The 19,576-nt window shown below is 36.8% G+C and overlaps 2 protein-coding genes across 3 annotated transcripts in view; one reads left to right on the top strand and one right to left on the bottom strand.

Annotated features, from left to right (window-relative positions):
* The window catches only part of ACTL6A (actin like 6A), a 27,573-nt gene extending 26,632 nt beyond the window's left edge, over positions 1-941 (top strand). Inside the window, exon 14 of the mRNA XM_065943204.1 lies at positions 470-941. Coding sequence (XP_065799276.1) covers positions 470-550 — 81 coding nt within the window. The 3' untranslated portion in view covers positions 551-941. The remainder of the gene's footprint in view (positions 1-469) is intronic.
* Positions 469-19,576, bottom strand: MRPL47 (mitochondrial ribosomal protein L47). 2 transcript variants are annotated; one of them, XM_065943205.1, is made up of 7 exons: positions 19,430-19,576; positions 16,585-16,736; positions 15,996-16,056; positions 13,099-13,195; positions 5,708-5,838; positions 3,534-3,629; positions 469-1,487 (listed from the first exon to the last, which is right to left on the bottom strand). In XM_065943205.1, the coding sequence occupies exons 1-7, from the start codon at positions 19,525-19,527 to the stop codon at positions 1,364-1,366; spliced, it is 759 nt and encodes a 252-aa protein (XP_065799277.1). In that variant the 5' UTR covers positions 19,528-19,576; the 3' UTR covers positions 469-1,363. The 2 variants fall into 2 exon arrangements, with proteins under 2 accessions (XP_065799277.1, XP_065799278.1); XM_065943206.1 differs by lacking the exon at positions 19,430-19,576 and having other exon boundaries at positions 16,595-16,647.

Genomic DNA, 19,576 nt, shown 5'->3' with positions numbered 1-19,576 from the left:
TGGGGAGAGGTGTAAGAGCTCTTACGGAGAAGGCAATGGCACCCCACTCCAGTACTCTTGCCTTGGAAGAGCCCATGGACGGAGGAGCCTGGTGGGCTGCAGTCCATGGGGTCGCTAAGAGTCGGACACGACTGAGCGACTTCACTTTCATTTTTCATTTTCATACATTGGAGAAGGAAATGGCAACCCACTCCAGTATTCTTGCCTGGAGAATCCCAGGGACGGGGGAGCCTGGTGGGCTGCCGTCTATGGGTCACACAGAGTCGGACACGACTGAGTGACTTAGCAGCAGCAGTAGCAGTGGTTATATAGATATATAACAATATATATGGATGTATCAGGGTGAAGCGACTTAGCAGTAGCAGTATAAGAGCTCTTAAAAGATTCAGAATTGTGAAAATGAAGATATTAAAAAATTTTATTCCCAATAGAAAGGTACATATATGTGATTTTTTCTTTCCTTTCACAGGGCACCTTTCAGCAGATGTGGATTTCTAAACAAGAATATGAAGAAGGAGGGAAGCAGTGTGTAGAAAGGAAATGCCCTTGATAAGTTCCCAAACCTCTACCTTCTATGTCACCTTACGTTTCATAGCTTTAGTATACTCAGGAAAAGAACAACCATCTTTTGTAGAATGTTTATACATTTTTGCATATTTCAATTCCACTTAAATTTTTTAAGGCTTTAACTGGTTCTATAAATTAAAATAAGTTTGTGCTTTCCTTGAAATGCACTTATTCTTATTACAAGCATTTTATAATTTTGTATAAATGTCTATTTTCTCTAAATATTTTGCTTTCAGTAAAATGCTTTCCAACTCTGTTTAGTATATTACCAGTGGATTGGTAGAATTGCTTTTTATTGACTAGTAAAACTTATTGCCTATGCTTTTTACATTAGGCTTTTAAAATTAAATAAAAATTACTAGCCATTCCAGAAATATTTTTTGGACTGCTGTGTTGTAACTTGCTTCTTTAAATACTAAATGTGTTTATCATTGTTTTGAATGGAAGTACCCACTGAATTCAGCTCCTTCATATCTAGTAACAATAGTGGGTAAGGTTACCTGAATTCCAAAATTACCTTCTTGCCTATGTTATAGCAGTTGGTATCACTTTCCCACTCTAAGATGCAGGCAGTTAATTAAAAGTCTGCTTAGACACAGAATTTATAAAATGGAAATTTAATCTAACTTTATATTGATTTTGACCACTTCCAAAATTAGCATGCCATAATAACTCTTAAAACAGTCAACAGTCCTTTGACTAAAAACACAAGTTATTTATAAACCACTTAGTATTTACTTTTGTATGTGGACTGTAATCCAAGAAAAACAAAATAGTAAATTATGGTTAAGATATCTTAGGCAGCACTTGACTTCTGGGCTTCAGAAAGATGTGGAAACTTTTTCTGAAGAAACTTTTCTTTCTTTCGTGCTAAACTTATCTTCCTTGCTTTGATGCGGGCTTGTTTCTCAATTCTCAATCTAGGAAAATAAAAGCATAACAGCAATTTATGCAAAATGATTTCCCTGTTACTTGGTACTGTCAACATATGTCCAAATCAATTACTTAAAGACTTCAATCATGCCAGTCTCTGTATTAGGTGTGTCATGTTTATTATTAAACTTGAATAACCATTGTAAACCTAAACAAGTCAAAGATAAGCATGAGGTCTAGTGGTTAAGACTGTGCTTCCACTGCAGGTTCGATGTGGGGAACTAAGATCCCAAATGCCATTTGGTGCAGCCAAAGAAATTAACTGCATCTATAACCCTACACCAATTCTCTTTACTACTTTCTGACTGGAAAGTAAGAACAGATCTCATGAGTCTGCAACAAACTGGGCTTTCTCCTTTATTTTAGAAATAACGTAATTGTATTGAATACATTAGATATTTTTTATGTCCTACATCCTGAGACATTTAGAAATACCCTAATTTCAAACAGCACCCAGTCCAGCATCATTTCTCCTATGCTGAGAGAATAACATCATGCTGAGAGATGATGCTTAGTGCTCCTTGGACTTGCCACCGAGTTGGCCTCTACCTATCAGCATCCTGGGGCATTAGGCCTTCATGCCTCAGCTAAAATGTTGACTTCTAGAGTCATTCTGAAATCATCAAAACTGCAAATGATAAATTCATGGATGCCAGCCCTCTACTGTATTTAAACTGAAATATAACAATGCAATTAAGAGACAGGCATTGAATTTCAACTGCCATACAACAATGAAAATCAGCCACAACTCTACATATATCCCTGCCTTCTTGAAACTCCTATGCAAGGTTTACTATTCTTGAGAATGTTCAATAATTCAATTTGATGAAGACAGATTGCACTAAGGCAGAAACAGAGTAGGTAGGACAAATTCTGGAGACACCCTTGCAGGAAGTTAAATCACTGAATATAGAGCATTTCTAGGAACTAACGGAGGTAATAGAATTCCAGATAAGCGATTTAAAATCCTAAAAGATGATGCTGTTAAAGTGCTGCACTCAATATGTCAGCAAATTTGGAAAACTCAGCAGTGGCCACAAGATTGGAAAAGGTCAGTTTTCATTCTGATCTTGAAGAAGGGCAATGCCAGAGAATGTTCAAACTACTGTACAATTGTGCTCATTCACATGCTATAGCAAGGTTATGCTTTTAAAGGTCCTTTTGTTTTTTCATTATGGAAACAAGCTTTGAGAGGAAAAAATTAGTCTTTAAAAGAATTAATGCTGAAAGGTGGCTGCATTATCTAAGGCAGTTGTTAAAAGCTGTGGTTCTTGTGCTGCTAGGATTTTCCCCTTAGATTTCCAGCTGCTTTTCTGCCTTGAATTCTGATCTGTAGCACCTTTAGCCAGTAACCAGGCAATTTCCCCCACCTTGTTTCTGCAGCCACAACCCTGGATGTTAAGTGGCATCCTGACCCCAGAAAGCACACACTGGCAATTGTTTTCCCGTTCAATTCCAAATCTTGGGATTAAAACTCTTCTCAGGCTTCTGTCTGTTTTCAGATGTGGATCCAGTGTTTTCAAATAGCTGTTTCTAAAAATCTTGTTTTTATAGTTCTCAGCTTGTAACCATTTCACTCAGGTAACCACTCCTCTACTACAACAGAAGCCCTACTTCTCCCTGTTCAGTAACAAACCTGCTTTGCAAGTATCTGGAAATCACCATTCTACAGGATAACATGAATTCAGATACACTACGACAGGCTCTTTTCCTCACCCAAGCCCCCTCTCATTTCATCATTCCTGCAATAACATAAGCTCACAGTCTATGCAGCTGAAGTGTATGGAACTTTAACATTACAAAAAGATTTAAACAACTACTTAGATATATTGATGAAGAGAAAGACAATAAAACTGAAAGGATATAGATTAAAATGTTAGCAGCAGCTATTTCTGGATGGTCAAATTATGTAAGACTATTTTTTTTACCGATTTTTCTAGCTTTTCCACAATGAACATGTATTAGTCATATAAAAGCTTAACACACCGTCTGATGTAAAGATATGTTTTAGTACTAAGGGTACTTGTGCTCACCTGACAAAACGTTCCACGTAGGGCATTGCAAAAAATCGTTTTCTATTATATCTTTTATTTAGGTACCAAGGTATAGGCCACTGCTTGAACTTGTGCCTGCCAAGAGAATAGAAAGATATCACCCTACAGAAAACATGGAATAGATTTTCACTTTTTACAGATTTAGCCTTCTTTGGACTAGATATGTTCTCAATAAAATGAGATGTAATTGGCTTTTTAAAGATTTTTAAATTTTTATACAGTTTACATTATGAAGTATTCTAAACTAAGAGGTATCAGACACTCATGAAGCTACTGCAAAACTGCAAACATTAATATTTTGTAATGTTTGCTTCAGATCACTCTTTTAAAAATACACATATAAAAGTTTAAAAACACAACTTAAGTTCTCTACTTTCACAATAGCTTCCAGTCATAAACTGGAGTGTATCATTACCAGATATATTTTGTAATTTTCCTACATATATATATGTGTGTACTAACTTTATATATGTACACATATAATTTGAAACACTGATACTCACATGTATACATTTTATGATTTTAAAATGTACACAAATTGCACCAAGTGATTTAGTTATCTACTTATATATGCCTCAACATAACAAAACCTAAAAAATAATGCTAAGTGGGAAAAAAGGAAATTGTGAATTCATACGATAACATTGGAAAATATTTCAATTAAAAAAGTAACAGAAGGACTAACTTCAGGGCATTTAACCAATCTTTTGGAATTGTAATGTTTGATTTTGATAAGCTACATTGGTTAATAAGATGATGTAACTGCTTTGTTGACTACTTTAACTCCAGAAAAGTTAAAAAGCAAGAATTTTTAAACGTTAACAAGAGTAGCACTCTTACAGATTCTCAAGTTGACTGTTTCTCTCCGCTATCCTCACCCTTTCTATCTGACCTCAGCTTGGATTAATCCCAGTACATTTTTGTAGAAAATAAAACAGATCAAAGTCCTTAGGCAGATGTTTTGGCAATTCCTCTTTTCTGCACTGGATCACACAACCACTCACCTAAATTTGGCTCCAGCAGCCTCACTACCACAAACTCCATTAAAAGAATGACATGGAGTTAAAAAAATCTCCCAGAACTTCACAATGCAGAGGCCATAGGCTTGGTCCCTGGCCTGGGAGGAGGACTCCTGCTGCAGAACTAAGCCTGTGCACCACAACTACCGAGCCCACACTCAGCCTGCGAGCTGCCGCTACTGAAGGCCGAGTGCCCAGAGCCTGGGCCCTGCGACGAGAGAGACCCCGCAATGAGAAGCCGAGCACTGCAACAGAGGGCAGCCCCACTCGTTGCAACCAGAGTCCATGCGAAGCAATAGAAAACCCAGCTCAGCCAAAAACAAAATTAGTGACTTAAAAAAATAAATCTACCAAACGCATAACCACTATCATGCAGCGTCATTTCAAGAGTACAGAGAAGGTCTCCAACCACCCAAAATTCCTTCCTCTTCTTGCTAACTGATGTTTAAATTTCTAATGATGCTTCCTTTCGGCAGCTCAACCAAAATGCAAATAAGCCCCTGAAAGAGAGAATACACTGGGTCTTCTCAATTTCTCATAGCTCAGTGTGAATGTTTATTACCAGATCCTTTCCCAACGCCTGACAGGACTTTGGAATTGGACCCAGGAGACAAGATGTCACAGAAATGGAAAGATGTAATGAAAATAAACTGTTTCAACATTTGGACTAGGGCTTATCCTAAGGGCAATGGGGCAAACTTGAGATTGGTCCACATGGTCTTATTCCTTAAGAACTTCTTAAAATAGTTTCAGGTTCAGGTTCTTAATGGGTGAAGAGGATAGATGTGTCCTAAAATGAGCTTCATGGGATTTATAACTCTCTGAAATTACACGTGCATATGTAACATTTTCTGGGGAAAGGATCTATAATTTTCATCAGATTCTCCAAAGGTCATATGATTCACATAAGATTAAGAATCATTCCTATGAAGAACCTATAAATAACTGAACCATGGGAATGGGATGCCAAGGGATACCAGACAAAGCTACTTTCATATTCTGAAGTTCCAAAGGGATCTGGGGACCTCTATTTATAGTAGATACATCTCTAATGTATCTAAATATTCTTAAAAGATACTGGATAGAGGATAAGGCATGGGACTTCACTCTTATCTCAGAAGAGCTACTATGTACCAGATGATTCTTCCAAAGATGTCTCTTCTCCAAGCACCAGGTCTAGGCTTTTCTTGACCAGTCTGAAGAAGTCTGAGGGCATCTTCCCTTTCCTGGACAACTTTATCTAATGCATCCATGGAATCTACTACCTGAGAAAAGAATACAAAAATACAATTTCAACAATCATCCAGGACAGAATTCCAAAGAAAGAGAACACATAAAGACTATGCTACAGAAAATCTATGATGAATCTTTTTGTCAAAGAACCATTCTGTCAAATATTTTCTAAAAATATTTTTGGCTTAGGTATGCACACATATAGGTATCTGTAGTACCACTTTCTGTAACTTTTTTTTAAAGTTAAGTTTCAGTTCAGTTCAGTCGCTCAGTCGTGTCTGATTCTTTGTGATCCCATGAACCGCAGCACGCCAGGCCTCCCTGTCCATCACCAACTCCCAGAGTCCACCCAAACCCATGTCCATTGAGTCAGTGATGCCATCCAACCATCTCATCCTCTGTCGTCCCCTTCTCCTCCTGCCTCCAATCCCTTCCCAGCATCAGGGTCTTTTCCAATGAGTCAGCTCTTCACATGAGGTGGCTAAAGTATTGGAGTTTCAGCTTCAGCATCAGTCCTTCCAATGAACACCCAGGACTGATCTCCTTTAGGATGGACAGGTTGGATCTCCTTGCAGTCCAAGGGACTCTCAAGAGTCTTCTCCAACGCCACAGTTCAAAACCATCAATTCTCCTGTGCTCAGCTTTCTTTATAGTCCAACTCTCACATCCATACATGACCACTGGAAAAACCACAGCCTTGACTAGACGGACCTTTGTTGGCAAAGTAATGTCTTCTGCTTTTTAATATACTGTCTAGGTTGGTCATAACTTTCCTTCCAAGGAGTAAGCGTCTTTTAATTTCATGGCTGCAATCACGATCTGCAGTGATTTTGGAGCCCAGAAAAATAAAAGTCAGCCACTGTTTTCCCATCTATTTGCCATGAAGTGATGGGACCGGATGCCATGATCTTAGTTTTTTGAATGTTGAGCTTTAAGCCAACTAAAAATCTATTGAGCTCAAATTTCCATATGTTACTTTTTTTGAGTAGGATACACTTTCACAGATTCCTTTTGGAGACCCAATTTGACTCATCATCTCAAAACTCAATGACCTATTACAAAACGATAACAATCAGTGACTTTTAAAATATTAAAACCTATGTTCTGGCCTTAATTAGTTATTTGTGTCCCAAACACTCAGACACAGATATTTTGACCTACTTGACTCAAAGCCACATTGAATAGCTGAATCCACATGCTACTTCCTTTCGACAATATTTTCTACAAAATTCATGAGAAATAAAAGAGGGGTAAGAACAACAAATCCTATTTTGAGGACAAACTTAGAAGAGCAAAGGGACCACAGTGATCAGAGCCTAATACAAAGTCTCTGACCCTCAGGCACTCACTACACCTGGCTGCTGACCGACTACATTGAAGAGTCTGCCCAAGGTTGGAGCTGAGGTTCCTAACTGAAATCTAATGTTAGCTCACACAGACAGAAAATAAGTGGCTACAAGAACACAGAGCTAACATCCAGTTATTCATGTTAATGCTAAGAGATAAGAAAGAAAATCAAAAGTATCAATTAGATACACCTCATTCAAAAGTCACCCCCAAAGAGCTTTCTTTTCTAGTTTATAACTTTCCCAGAGGCAAGAGTATCCTTGTATAGTTCCCAAAGTTTCAACTTATATCTTAAATTGAACATAATTCTTTTAAAATTTTTCTTGATAAATTTTCATTAGTAGTATGTCACAAAAGTACTGAGAAAATTGCATATATTTGATGTTAAAAATTATAATCACTTTCAGTTCATCTGGAGAAAACTTTTATTATTTTAAATTCTACTAATTAAGAAAATACAGTACATATGATCTCCTGGGCTGAGGCTCACCTCTAAAATATATCTTTTAAAGCAAGGAGAGGGGATCGTCTATTATTGAACTTTAAGTCTCAGAACAGCACCATTCTAGCAAGAGTTTTTTTTTTTATCAAACAATGAGCTATTTATAAACAGCCAATACACTTAAAAGAGTCTCTGAAGCATAACTTTCCTTAAAAGCAGAGTTGGCAAACATACCTAAAAATAAAATCACATTACTTTACAAATGTTTTGCAGCAATGAAAACATGTACCACAACTCAGACCTTAGTTTCTAAATATAGCATTTTCCATTCAAAGGCAGCAGGGTTCCTCTGTAAAATGTCTGATTCCAGGGTTGGGGCAGAAAAAGTACAAGATGAATCCAGCATATTCTGCTATTCCTCATCAAAGACTGATGAGAACACAGAGGCCAGCTTAAGGAACCCACACTGGCCAAATCTCAAGTGATGATACTAAAGGATTTTAACTCATTGAATCAGGTTGGAATCCATGAATCAAGAAAAAAAAGGGAAAGGAAGATAGGAAGAAATGGAGAAAAGGAAAAGCCCTTCCTTACAGAAGAGAGCTAACTAACAGTGTAGAATGAACAAAGAAATTAGACAATCACCATTTAGCAAACATCATGGTAGTAACTGACTGAGGCATGAAATCATCATTAAAGGATGCTGAAACCAACGAGTACAAGTTTGAGGATTTACATGTTCTCAAAAGAAAAATCAGTAACTATACAGTGAAGAAACCTAACACTACAATAACCAAACTACTAATGCTAAGAACTTCAATAACAGAATGTATCAACACTGCATGCCTCCTCACCTGATGCACTGTGAAGAATACAGCATCACATCTATGATATTCCTGCCAATCATGATTATTATCATGAGAAATACCATACAAGCCCAAATTGGCCCTCTCTCTTCAATGATGTCAATGTCATGAAACACAAAGAAAGACTGAGTAATCAGATTAAAGGAGATTCAAGAGACAAAACTGAAAACACATCAGTCAGGATTTTCTTTGCTATAAAGGATATATTGGGATAACATGAAATTTCAATAAGATATGTATAGTATTGTATCAATGTTAATTTCCTGATTTTGAAAACTGTACAGTGGCTATGTAAGGAAATATCCTTTTTTGGGGGTGGGGCAATATACACTTAAATACCTACAGGTAAAGGGGTATCACATATAGAACTTATTCTCAAACAGTTGAGGAAAAATATATCTGTAGAGAGGAGGCAGAGAAGGATAAAGCAAACGTGGTGAAGTAGCCACACAGGGAATCTGGCTGAAGGAGGCCTTTTCGTATTGTTCTCATAATTTTTCTGTCAGTCTCATATTTTACCAAACTAAGCTTAAAAAACCCAAAATATGATGTAACTCAACTTTTATAAAGGCAGATTAAACTTCTCCATAATTAGGGTAAATAACTGAGATTTTATCCCACCCCTTCTTTGACTCTCTGCAGGGACACCCAGATCCTAACAGTGGTGAGCAGTGTGGGGAAAGAAGCCTAAAGCAGTTGAGGTTAGGAAGCAAGACTGAAGCAATTACAAAAAGCTGGGTTCTAATCTCACTGACTGACTTACTATGCAATGGAAAAAACATCAATAAAGAGCTGACTTTGAAAGTGCTCTATGGATAAACAAACAAATCTAACTAAATAAAACATAAAACCTCTACACGGAAAAAATAATTGCAGATCTGCATTTACTGATGTGGGAAAATCTCTAAAATATATTAGTAAGTAGAAGATATAAGTCTCAGAAGATTATATACAATATAAACAAATGTATGTAAATAAAAATAATCAGGCACATTTCTATATGCAGAGAAAAATTCTGATGGATATATAGGAAATACACAGGATTAGCTACCTCAAGGAATGGAAATAAAGACACCAAATGATTTCTTTTTAATGATGAAGAAAACCTAACTTAAATAACAGTTGACGTTTTCAGAGTAATGTGAAAGTACTTAATATTGCTGAACTATAGGAAGGGAATCAAGATGATGGAGGAGAAGGAAGTGGAGTTCCTCTCCCCCAAAACACACATAATGCGGAACAATTCTCACAGAAAACTAACTGGAAACTGGCAGATCTCCTGTACACCCAAAGCTGCCCGGAAGATCTCCATGTCACCAGGGAGAAGGCATCAGGTCCAGTATCTGTGCCACTGGGAGGGGTCTGTAAGGAACAGAAGTCCAGAGGGAGTGGATCAACCCACAATTTGGGCACTCCCATGCCAGTCCTAGGGTCCTACATGAGCAGTCAAGCCCTCTAGCCTGCTGGGAAATCTGCCAAGACAGACAGAATAATGGAAATCACCCAATCAAAACAGCAGACAGAAAGACAAATGAAAAAAATGAAAGCAACATTATGAGGTCTATGGGATGATGATAAAGTGTTCCAACTTGTGCATAACAGGGATTCTGAATCCTAACAGATTCAGGGATTCTGCAAACAGAGAGGGAGAAGGAAATCAAAAAATATTATTTGAAGAAATTATGACTGAAAACTTCCTAAACCCAAAGAATGAAACAGATATCAAGGTACAGGAAGCTTAAAGAGAGGGTCCTAAACAAGATGAACCCAAACACACCCAAACTAAGACATACCATAATTAAAATGGCAAAACTTAAACAATTTTAAAGGCAGCAAGAGAAAAGTCAGTTACTCAAAAAGTCACGGAGCTCCGTAACACCAGAAGGGTGTGGCATGATATACTCAAGCCCTGAAAGGTGAAAATCCTGCAACCTAGGTACTCCACCCTGCAAGACTGTCATTTAGAATAGAAAGAGAAGGAATTTCTCAGAAAAGTAGCAAAAACTAAAAGAATTCATACACCATATAAAAAGTACACTGTATAAAAAAATGAACTCAAAATGGTTTAAAGGCCTAAATAAAAGACATGACATCATAGAACTCCTAGAAGAGATCACAGGCAAAATGTTTTCAGACCTAAATTGTAGCAATGTATTCTTAGGTCAGTTTCCTAAGGCAAAGGAAATAAAAGCAAAAATAAACAAATGGAACATAATCAAATGTAAAAGCTTTTGCCCAGCTAATCAGCAAAAAGCTTTTGCCCATCAACAAAATGAAAAGACAACACATGGAACCGGAGAAAATATCTGTAAATGATGGGACTGACAAGAGGCTAATATCCAAAATACACAAGAGCTCACACAACTCAATATCGGAAAAAAAAAAACCCAATCAAAATATGGGCAGAAAACCTAAATAGACATTTCTCCAAAGACATACAGATGACCAACAGTCACATGAAAAGATGATCAACATCCCTAATGACTAAAGAGACGCAAGCCTAAATCACAGGAAGGTATCACCTCACATTGGCCAGAATGGTTACCATCAAAATACTTACAAACAATAAATGCTGGAGACAGTGCAGAGAAAAGGGAACCTTTCAAAACTCTTGGTGGGAATGTAAACTGTTACAGCCACTATGGAAAATAATTTTCCCTAAAAAAACTAAAAACAGCACTACCATACGACCCAGCAATCCCACTCCTGGGTATATTTCCAGAAAAAAAGAACTATAATTTGAAAAGATAAAGGCATCCCAATGTTCCCAGCAGCACTACTTACAACAGCCAAGACATGGGAACAGCTGAAGTGCCCGTCAACAGACAACTGGCTCAGGAAGATGCGATACACGTGTATACACATACAAACACCACAATGGAATACTACTCAGACACAATAAAGCAGGAAATACTGTCACTTACAGCAACACAGATGAACCTAGGAAATGTTATACTCAGTCAAGTTAGAAAAAGACAAATATGATATCACTTACATGTGGAATCTAAAAAATAATACAATGACTCTAATATGAAACAGAAACACACCCACAGACATAGAAAACACGCTTATGCTTACCAAAGAGGAGAAGGCGTGGGGAGAAGAGTAAATAAGGCATAAGGAATTAACAGACAAAAACTACTATACATAAAACAGATAAGCAACAAGGATTTACTGTCCTGCACAGGAAATTATGTTCAATTTCTTTTTGTTTTTGCTTTTTTTCTTCTGCCTTCATCTAGATTTATTTTATGTCTTTGGTTAAATATTGAAAACCAACAAATAGGCTATTCTTCTAACAGTGGCATTCTTTAAATTCCAGAAAAATATTTAATGTCAATTGTTAATATTAGTTCTAGTCATTAACTATAAAGTTTGGTTGAAAATAAAATATAATCTTTACACCACTAAACGCAATGGTATTTTAGATAACAAATGAAGCTACTATTTACAGAGACTTTGCCCAGAAAACCTCCATTGCTCATTAGGTGAGACTTACTGATGGAGACCTCTGTCTCTCTGCCTCTCTCTCTCTCCATCATTTAAAAAAGCCAATTTAAAACACTTTCCAGTTAAATCTTTGAAGTGTTGTCCCTTTGATGGACACTTTTAGTTCCAAAAAACAAACTGGTGGTGCTGGTTTAGTCACTGAGTCCGACTCTTGCGACCCTATGGACTGTAGACCACCAGGCTCCTTCGTCCATGGGATTTTCCAGGCAAGAATACTGGAGTGGGTTGCCATTTCCTTCTCCATGTTCAATTTCTGTAATAACCTATAATGGGAAGCAATCTGGGAGGGGGATATATATATAAAAAACTGAATCACTATGGTGTACACCTGAAACAATTTTACAAATTAACTATACTTTAATTAAAAAACTTATTAATTAAAATGGTTAAGATGGGGCTTCCCTGGTGGTTTAGTGGTTAAGAGTCTGCCCTGCAACAATGCAATGGACGCTAGTCTGATTCCTGGTCGGGGAAGATCCCCCATGCTGCATAGCAACTAAGCCCATGCGCCACAAGTACCGAATCCCACGTGCCCAAGAGCCTGTGCTCCGCAACAAGAGAAGCTGCAGCCAAGAGAAGCCCATGTACTGCAACTAGAGAAAGTCCCTGCACAGCAACAAAGACCCAGAGCAGGCAAAAATAAATAAATATTTTTTAAAAGTGATTATGATGATAACACTTCTGTTATAGGTTTTTTATACCAATTATTAAAAAAGCATTAAACAAATTTGCCCTAGTTGGTACAGAAGTAGTTAAACCAGAACTAGAAATCTAAGATGGTGCAGGTACTTCAGAAAATGGTTGGACCGTTTCCTAAAATGTTAAACATGGATTTAGCACACAACACAGCAAGTTTACTCCTAGGGGTTTACCTAAGATAGGTCCATGCACATTTGGGGCTTAGAGGTAGAAATGGGAATGACTGAAGATGGATCTGAGATTTCCTTTTGGGAGGATGGAAATATTCTAAATTAGATAGTAGTAATAGTTGCTTAAGGATGTAGATTTCCTAAGAATCAAGCAGAAATAGAAAGAAACCTACTTGCCAAGAATTGTAGGAACAATATGCTCACACCTTTTAACTTTTATCCCACACTCAGCAGTCTCCAGACTCCCACAAATCTCACCTTTTCTAAGCGCTCCGGGCTTGGCATTGGCAGCCTCTGCCGCTTAGCTTCCTGTTCTAGAGTTAGGAGCATGTTTCTTTCTTTCAGGAGAACATACCTATATGAAAAACAGAACTAGTAATGCTATTCTGCGGTTATAGCAATAAAATTGTGGCTTTTGACATGAAAATTAATAATCTGTACTCAAAAGTCCTTTAGAATAACCCTTTAAACGAGCTGTATCTAGTCTCACTCATTTGTTCACTAGATTTTCCAAGTGCCACGTACCGTATGAAGGAAGTACCAGAAGAGCCACAAACAAGCACAGAGTCGAGTCCCTACATTCCGAGTGGAAAGAGCAGACGGGAGGCAACTAACACCTATTCAGCTCCTGTTTTAAGCACATTACATACATTTATTTCACTGAATTCTCACAATAATTCTGAGGTTGGAATCATTTCCATTTTCTAAATGAAGAAACTAAAGCCAAGACATGTAAGGTATTTGGGGGGCACGTAGCTAGTTCAGCTAAGTCAAATTGTGAACTCCCTGTGTATAAAGCCAATCTGTTTTCAGCCCACATGCCCCCTCCACGACTGTAACGTGCTGTGGTGTATGGAGTGGTATAGACAACAAGTGCAGAGAATTAAGTGGGACAGATGAGACATTCCTTCTGGCCAAGAGAGTCAGGGAAAGCATCAAAGAGATGGGGTAAGTTAGGCTGGAAAGAAAACCAAAGCAAACACAAATACTGAGATGAGATCAAAACACGAAGTGGCAAAGCTTGAATGGGAGTGAGTTTTGTGAATAGATTATGTTTGAATGAGAATTAGAGTTGGAAGAAAGGAAATAAACGTGGGGGCACAGAACATGACACAAAGGAATTGGGCTACTTTTTGGTGTGGAAGAAGACAATTTGGAGGGGGAAAAGTGGCAGAAGATAAGCCTTAACTCTCCCCTTACCAATAAGTGGCAGTAAACATGCTGTAAGACAACACATTTTTATAATGAATCTGTTGTGCTGTGTTACATATCTGACACTAAATGAGGGTTTTTCCTTCTTATGCTGTCTTTTCTAACACAACTTTTCCAACTCCTCTGACACTAACTACCTGAAGTTAGTGCCAGATTCAACAAACGTAAGGATTCAGTCCCACAAAAAAGACTGCCCCACTTTAGATGCCAATAATGATTTCTAGGCCTTACATATATCTGACAGACCTGCTGTAAGTTAGGGGTTCCAAAAACCCTCTCCTTGGGTTTGATGTTTTGATAGAAGAGCTCATAGAATTCAGCAAAGCACTTTACTCTCTGGTTTATGATAAAGGCTACAACTCGGAAACAGCCAGGTGGAAGAGACGCACAGGACAAGATATGGAGAAGGGGTGCAAAGCTGCCCTGCCTTCTCAGGGCACAACACCCTCCCAGAACCTCCGTGTATTTACCAGCTTGGAAGCTCTCCAAACCTAGTTGTTTAGGGTCTTTTATACAGGTCTCATCATGCGGGGATGATTGATTAAATCACTGGCCACTGGTGACTGAACTCAATCTCTAGTCCCTCCCCCACCATTCCCCAGAGGTGGGCATGGTGGTGAGGCTGAATTCTTTACCCTCTAATCATGCCTTGGTCTTTCCTGAAGGTGTGCAAGAATGCCCTCCCAGCCCACTTCACCCAAGAGTTGTTTAATTAGAACAAAAGACACTTACATCACTCAGGCAATTACAAGGAATTAAGGAGCTATGTGTGAAGCCATCAGAGACAAAAGACAAAGTTTATTATTTCTTATTGTATCACAAGAACAAGCCTGTAGTATTAGTGATCTTATAAGCATTTTACAGTTCTTTAATCTGCCATGAAAGACAAACCACTCTTTAAATCAAGGGGTAAACCTTTAACTGCCTACTACAGTGCCTGGAAAACAGCAATGCTGAGTGAAGGGGGCCTGGCGAAAGAACAAGATAGGTAAGAAGTAGTATGGACCGCGTCATTAGGCCAGCCAAGTGTCACCATGCAGGGGACCTACATGTAGGAATGGAGGTTCAGTGCTGCAACATCACAGGTCTGATTATTCCACAAGAGCCCGAAGTCCTTATTTCTGTGTGAAATTTCCCAATTTTTACAACACAGTACAGTCCAAACAAACATATCTTCAGGCTAAATATAGTCAATGAATGCAGAGGGTGGGGGTGGGGTCAAAAGGTACAAATTCCCAGTTATAAAAGTGACTACAGTTAGTAATACTATATCACATAATTGAAAGTACCTCGGAGAATGGACCTTGAAATCCTCACCACAAAGAAAAAAATTTCTCTAACTATGTACAGTGACAGTATTAACTGGACTTATTATGATCATTTTGCAATACATACAAATATTGAAGCATTACACTGCACATCCAAAACTAATATAATGTTATGTCAATCATACCTCAATTTATATTCAATATATGTATATATACAAATCAACTGTCTCAAATCCTCTCAACTCTTATTCATCAGGAGAACCTGCCAGCAAAACCTACCTAAATTTCTAATTAAGTGCATCCTCCAACACACTTTCTCAAAGTAATTAAGTTAAAGCTTCCAAGCCATGCAAAATAATAAAAAGTAAGAAGACCGACATGTGACCAATTAATCCCCATTCTGTTTTATTAGTTTCCTGAAATTGGTAGTATAAAAGTGGTAGTAGGACTGGTAGCAGTTACAACAAAATTTCTATACTCCCAACTAACTCTGATACATCTCTCATAATGTAATTTAACCTCTGGAGTATTCATAAAAATTTTAATAATCTTATATATCACCAACAGTACTATAAATCATTTCACTTAATTTCTTACATCAGATAAAGTCTATATCTCATTATTATACTATAACTGCCTCAAACTCTTAGATGTTAATGTACTCAGTATACTTACCAAAGTTTATGTAAATCTTCATTACTTTTGTTCCTTAATTGCTGACAGGTCCATGAAGCTCCTATAAAGTGATAAACTCATAACATGAAATAATTTTCTAGTTACGTGTCGTTTGGCAAATTACTTAATCTCTCTAAACCTGTTTCCTTATCTATAAAATATATAATAGCTTTTTATACTATAGTACAATATATAATTAGGACTTAATTGTGACTAGATATTAGTAATGTGACTGGCAATAGCATTCAAAACATCTCAGTATTAGTACAAAATATATTTTCTGTCTAATGTCAAAATACTTACTATTCTTATAAATTAATATTCAATTATCTCTAAAAAAGTGAAATCTAAAACAAACCCCAAACCTCACTTTAGTTAATAATTTCAATCCACTCCTCTTCTAACCCTTTTATCAACCTGCCAAAGAATAGTTTACTATTATACTCTCCTTCTATTTTTCTCTAACAGACATTCCCAAAGGAACTGAAAAAAGGAAATAACATAAGCAATTCCCAAACTGGATAAACAATCCAAATATGATAGAAGGTTTAATAAATATATTTAATACTGATCAACCCAAATATCTCACCAGATTTCACCTTTTCTTCCCCCCAATTCTTTGGGTCATCAAAAAATTCTTCCAGTCCTCTCCTAGACAATGTGGTATGAAGTAATCTACACTGGTGAAAAGATGTGACATCTGATGTATTCTTAGTCAACAGACTAAGAGAAAACCTGCAACTGAACATATATGAATAAGTGATTAAAGTTTCATGACATCTGGATTTTATAGGCAATAAATGGAATCATTTCCTCATTTACAATGTCAAAAAACCAATTTGGGGATTCTGCACAAGAAACAATAAACTCATAAAATGCTTTAGAAATTATTTTTAATATCCCCAGTATAGATACTGTAATTTATCCTGTAATTTTCAGAGATAATATATTGACATAATTATATATTTTATAGTAACATTTTTAGCTCCTTCATATGCTGCTGGTGGGCATATAAGTAGATAAAAGCATTCTGAAGTTTAATTTTGCAACACATCTGAGGCCCAATGCTTTCTCCTTTAAGCCAGTAATTCCTTTGGATTTAGAAATTTCAACTAAAGAAAAGATCACGTACGGGAATTGATAAATCAAAATGTTTATTGTGGTGATCATTTTGAAATGTATGAAAATATCAAATCATTATGTTGTACACGTGAAACTAATTATACTTTTAAAAAGTCTATTAAAGCATTATATATGATAACAAAACGCTGACAATAATGTAAACATGCAACTCGGAAATGGTTAAAATAATTATTGTGCATCTATATGATAATTTATTATGTAGCAATCTAAAAATCATACTTGTAAACAATATTTAATGACCTGGAGAAATAATTTAAAATACAATAATGAAATGTATCACAAGTCCTGTATTCCTACCCCCTCCAAAAAAACTAACCTGAATCTAATCATGAACAAACAAGCAGACAAATCCAAATGAAGGAATATTCTGAAAAGGCTGACTTTATTAAAAAACATTAATGAGAGAAAGGCCCTGAGTGTACTTTCCAATCCTGTGTAATGTTTAATTCTTGGCAACTGAATCAAAGCAGTGTTAAATTATGGCAATATTTGCACTTTGGGAATGAGTACATAACGTATGAGCACACTCTGCAAATGCCACTCTTAAAACTGTTAATAGACTTTGCACCTTTTCTTTGACAAGGATGTGTCACATTTAAATTTTTACATTCATCATGGCTACAGGTAGAACTAGGGAGGGGGGAATGTAATTTTTTATGGGAATTTTGATATGAAAAGAAACTAATCATTTATTTATACAATAGGCTTGGCTCAAAAAGTGTTTTTCAACTTGGTATTCCTAATGTGGGATGTGACTTTATTTTATTTTTAGTAGCAGATTTGGATGTAGACTGACATAGCTGAATGTCTTAATAGATTTTAAAAAAAACTAATGACATGAAAGAGAAAAAAAGAAACTGTTTTGGATTAAAGAAGACTAAAAAGATATGACAATTAACATGATAATTGATCACTGATTGAACCCTGAATAAAAAGAAAGAAAAAATATTCCCAATGTGATCGTTGTAGTATTGTGGTTAAGACATTTCTTATTTTTAGGAAGTTCATGCTGAAATGTCATGATGCTCGCAATTTTGAAATGCCTCAAATATTTCAGAAGAATAAAAGCACAGATATAAAAAGTATAAAAAATGTGACAAAATACTGGGGAGTGATTATAAGTGAAGAGTATATGGTTACTCTTTGTACTACTTTTACAACTTTTCTTTTGGTTCGAAATTGAAAAAAAAAGTTGGCGAAACAAGGGTAGAATATAAAAATGCATGTGTGTAAGTATGATCCTGACTTTATTTTAAAAATACATGTATGTGTATATTCTGAAAGTGAAAACGAAGAAAACCTGTTTATCTCTGAATGGTAATATCATATTTACTTTCTTCTTCAAAAACACTTTCCCTTATTTTCTAAAGTGTTTGTAAATGAACAGATAACTTAATAGTAGTGATAAAAATCTAAACTTATTTTTTAAGGAAAAACGATGATGAGTTGGAAGAGACAATTGATTTAAGTCTGCCACTTTTCAAGTTACAGCCCGTGAACTTCTGCAAAAAAAAAAAAAAAAAAAAAAAACCCAACCCAAACCAAACCACTGCTTATCTCTGAGGTTAACGTAAAGAATTACATTATAGCTGAGAGATGCCCAATAACAGTGCTGAATTCAAAGAGCACATACATTACTTCCTTTTGGGAAAAACAAAAACAAAACTCCAATAATTTGTAAAATTCAACTCATTAAAAACAAAAGCTAATAACAGGGAGGTAATCGTACAGCTTAACGTCAAACATGATCTGTCTGTCCAGAAGACAAGCGGTCTTTCTAGAAATAACCACCGTTTGTAGTATATTCTTTTCTGACACCTGCAAGGCGACTTTCAGTTCACTCGGCTTTCATTTATTCACTCAAAATTTACTCAACACCTCTTTTTGACAGGCTCTGGGAGTACACATCTCCTTCCCCCCTTTTTAATCCATCGAACCTAACAGAGCGCTCAGTTCTACAGCCAAAAGCTCTTCAGTGAATTTTTTAAAAAACTCACCCAGTCAAGGAGGATGCTTCTGTACCTCCACATTTAATTAAACAAATACTGGGTTTCTACAGGCAGTATTTCTGAGAACTGCCTGGTCCACAGTATGTGGCAACAAAATGTTTGAGGAACATACGGACATGTCGCAGATGGGAGACTTCTCCAAGGTCACTGACTCCTCACGAAGGTGGGCTCGCGCCTAGCCATCAAGGCGGCCTTTCCAGCCCTAAACGTTCTCAGCATCTCAACAATCAAACAAGTTCCAAAGTTGGGGAAGTGGACAGACCTACCCCTCAAATAACTTACCCTGTGCTAGCAAGGGCTTGAGAACTAATTAACGACGTAGAAGCCTTCAGAGCGGCCGAGACTCTCCTGCAGAAAACAGCCAAACTGGCAGCAGCCATTTCTCATATCAGCAAGCAAACCTCATTTCCGCCGAACTGGCGTCACTTC

This window comes from Muntiacus reevesi, chromosome 8 (genome assembly GCF_963930625.1).
Source record: "Muntiacus reevesi chromosome 8, mMunRee1.1, whole genome shotgun sequence".
Taxonomy (NCBI): domain Eukaryota; kingdom Metazoa; phylum Chordata; class Mammalia; order Artiodactyla; family Cervidae; genus Muntiacus; species Muntiacus reevesi.
The sequence above is the reverse complement of the archived record's forward strand: the minus strand, read 5'-3'. Positions and strand labels throughout refer to the sequence as shown.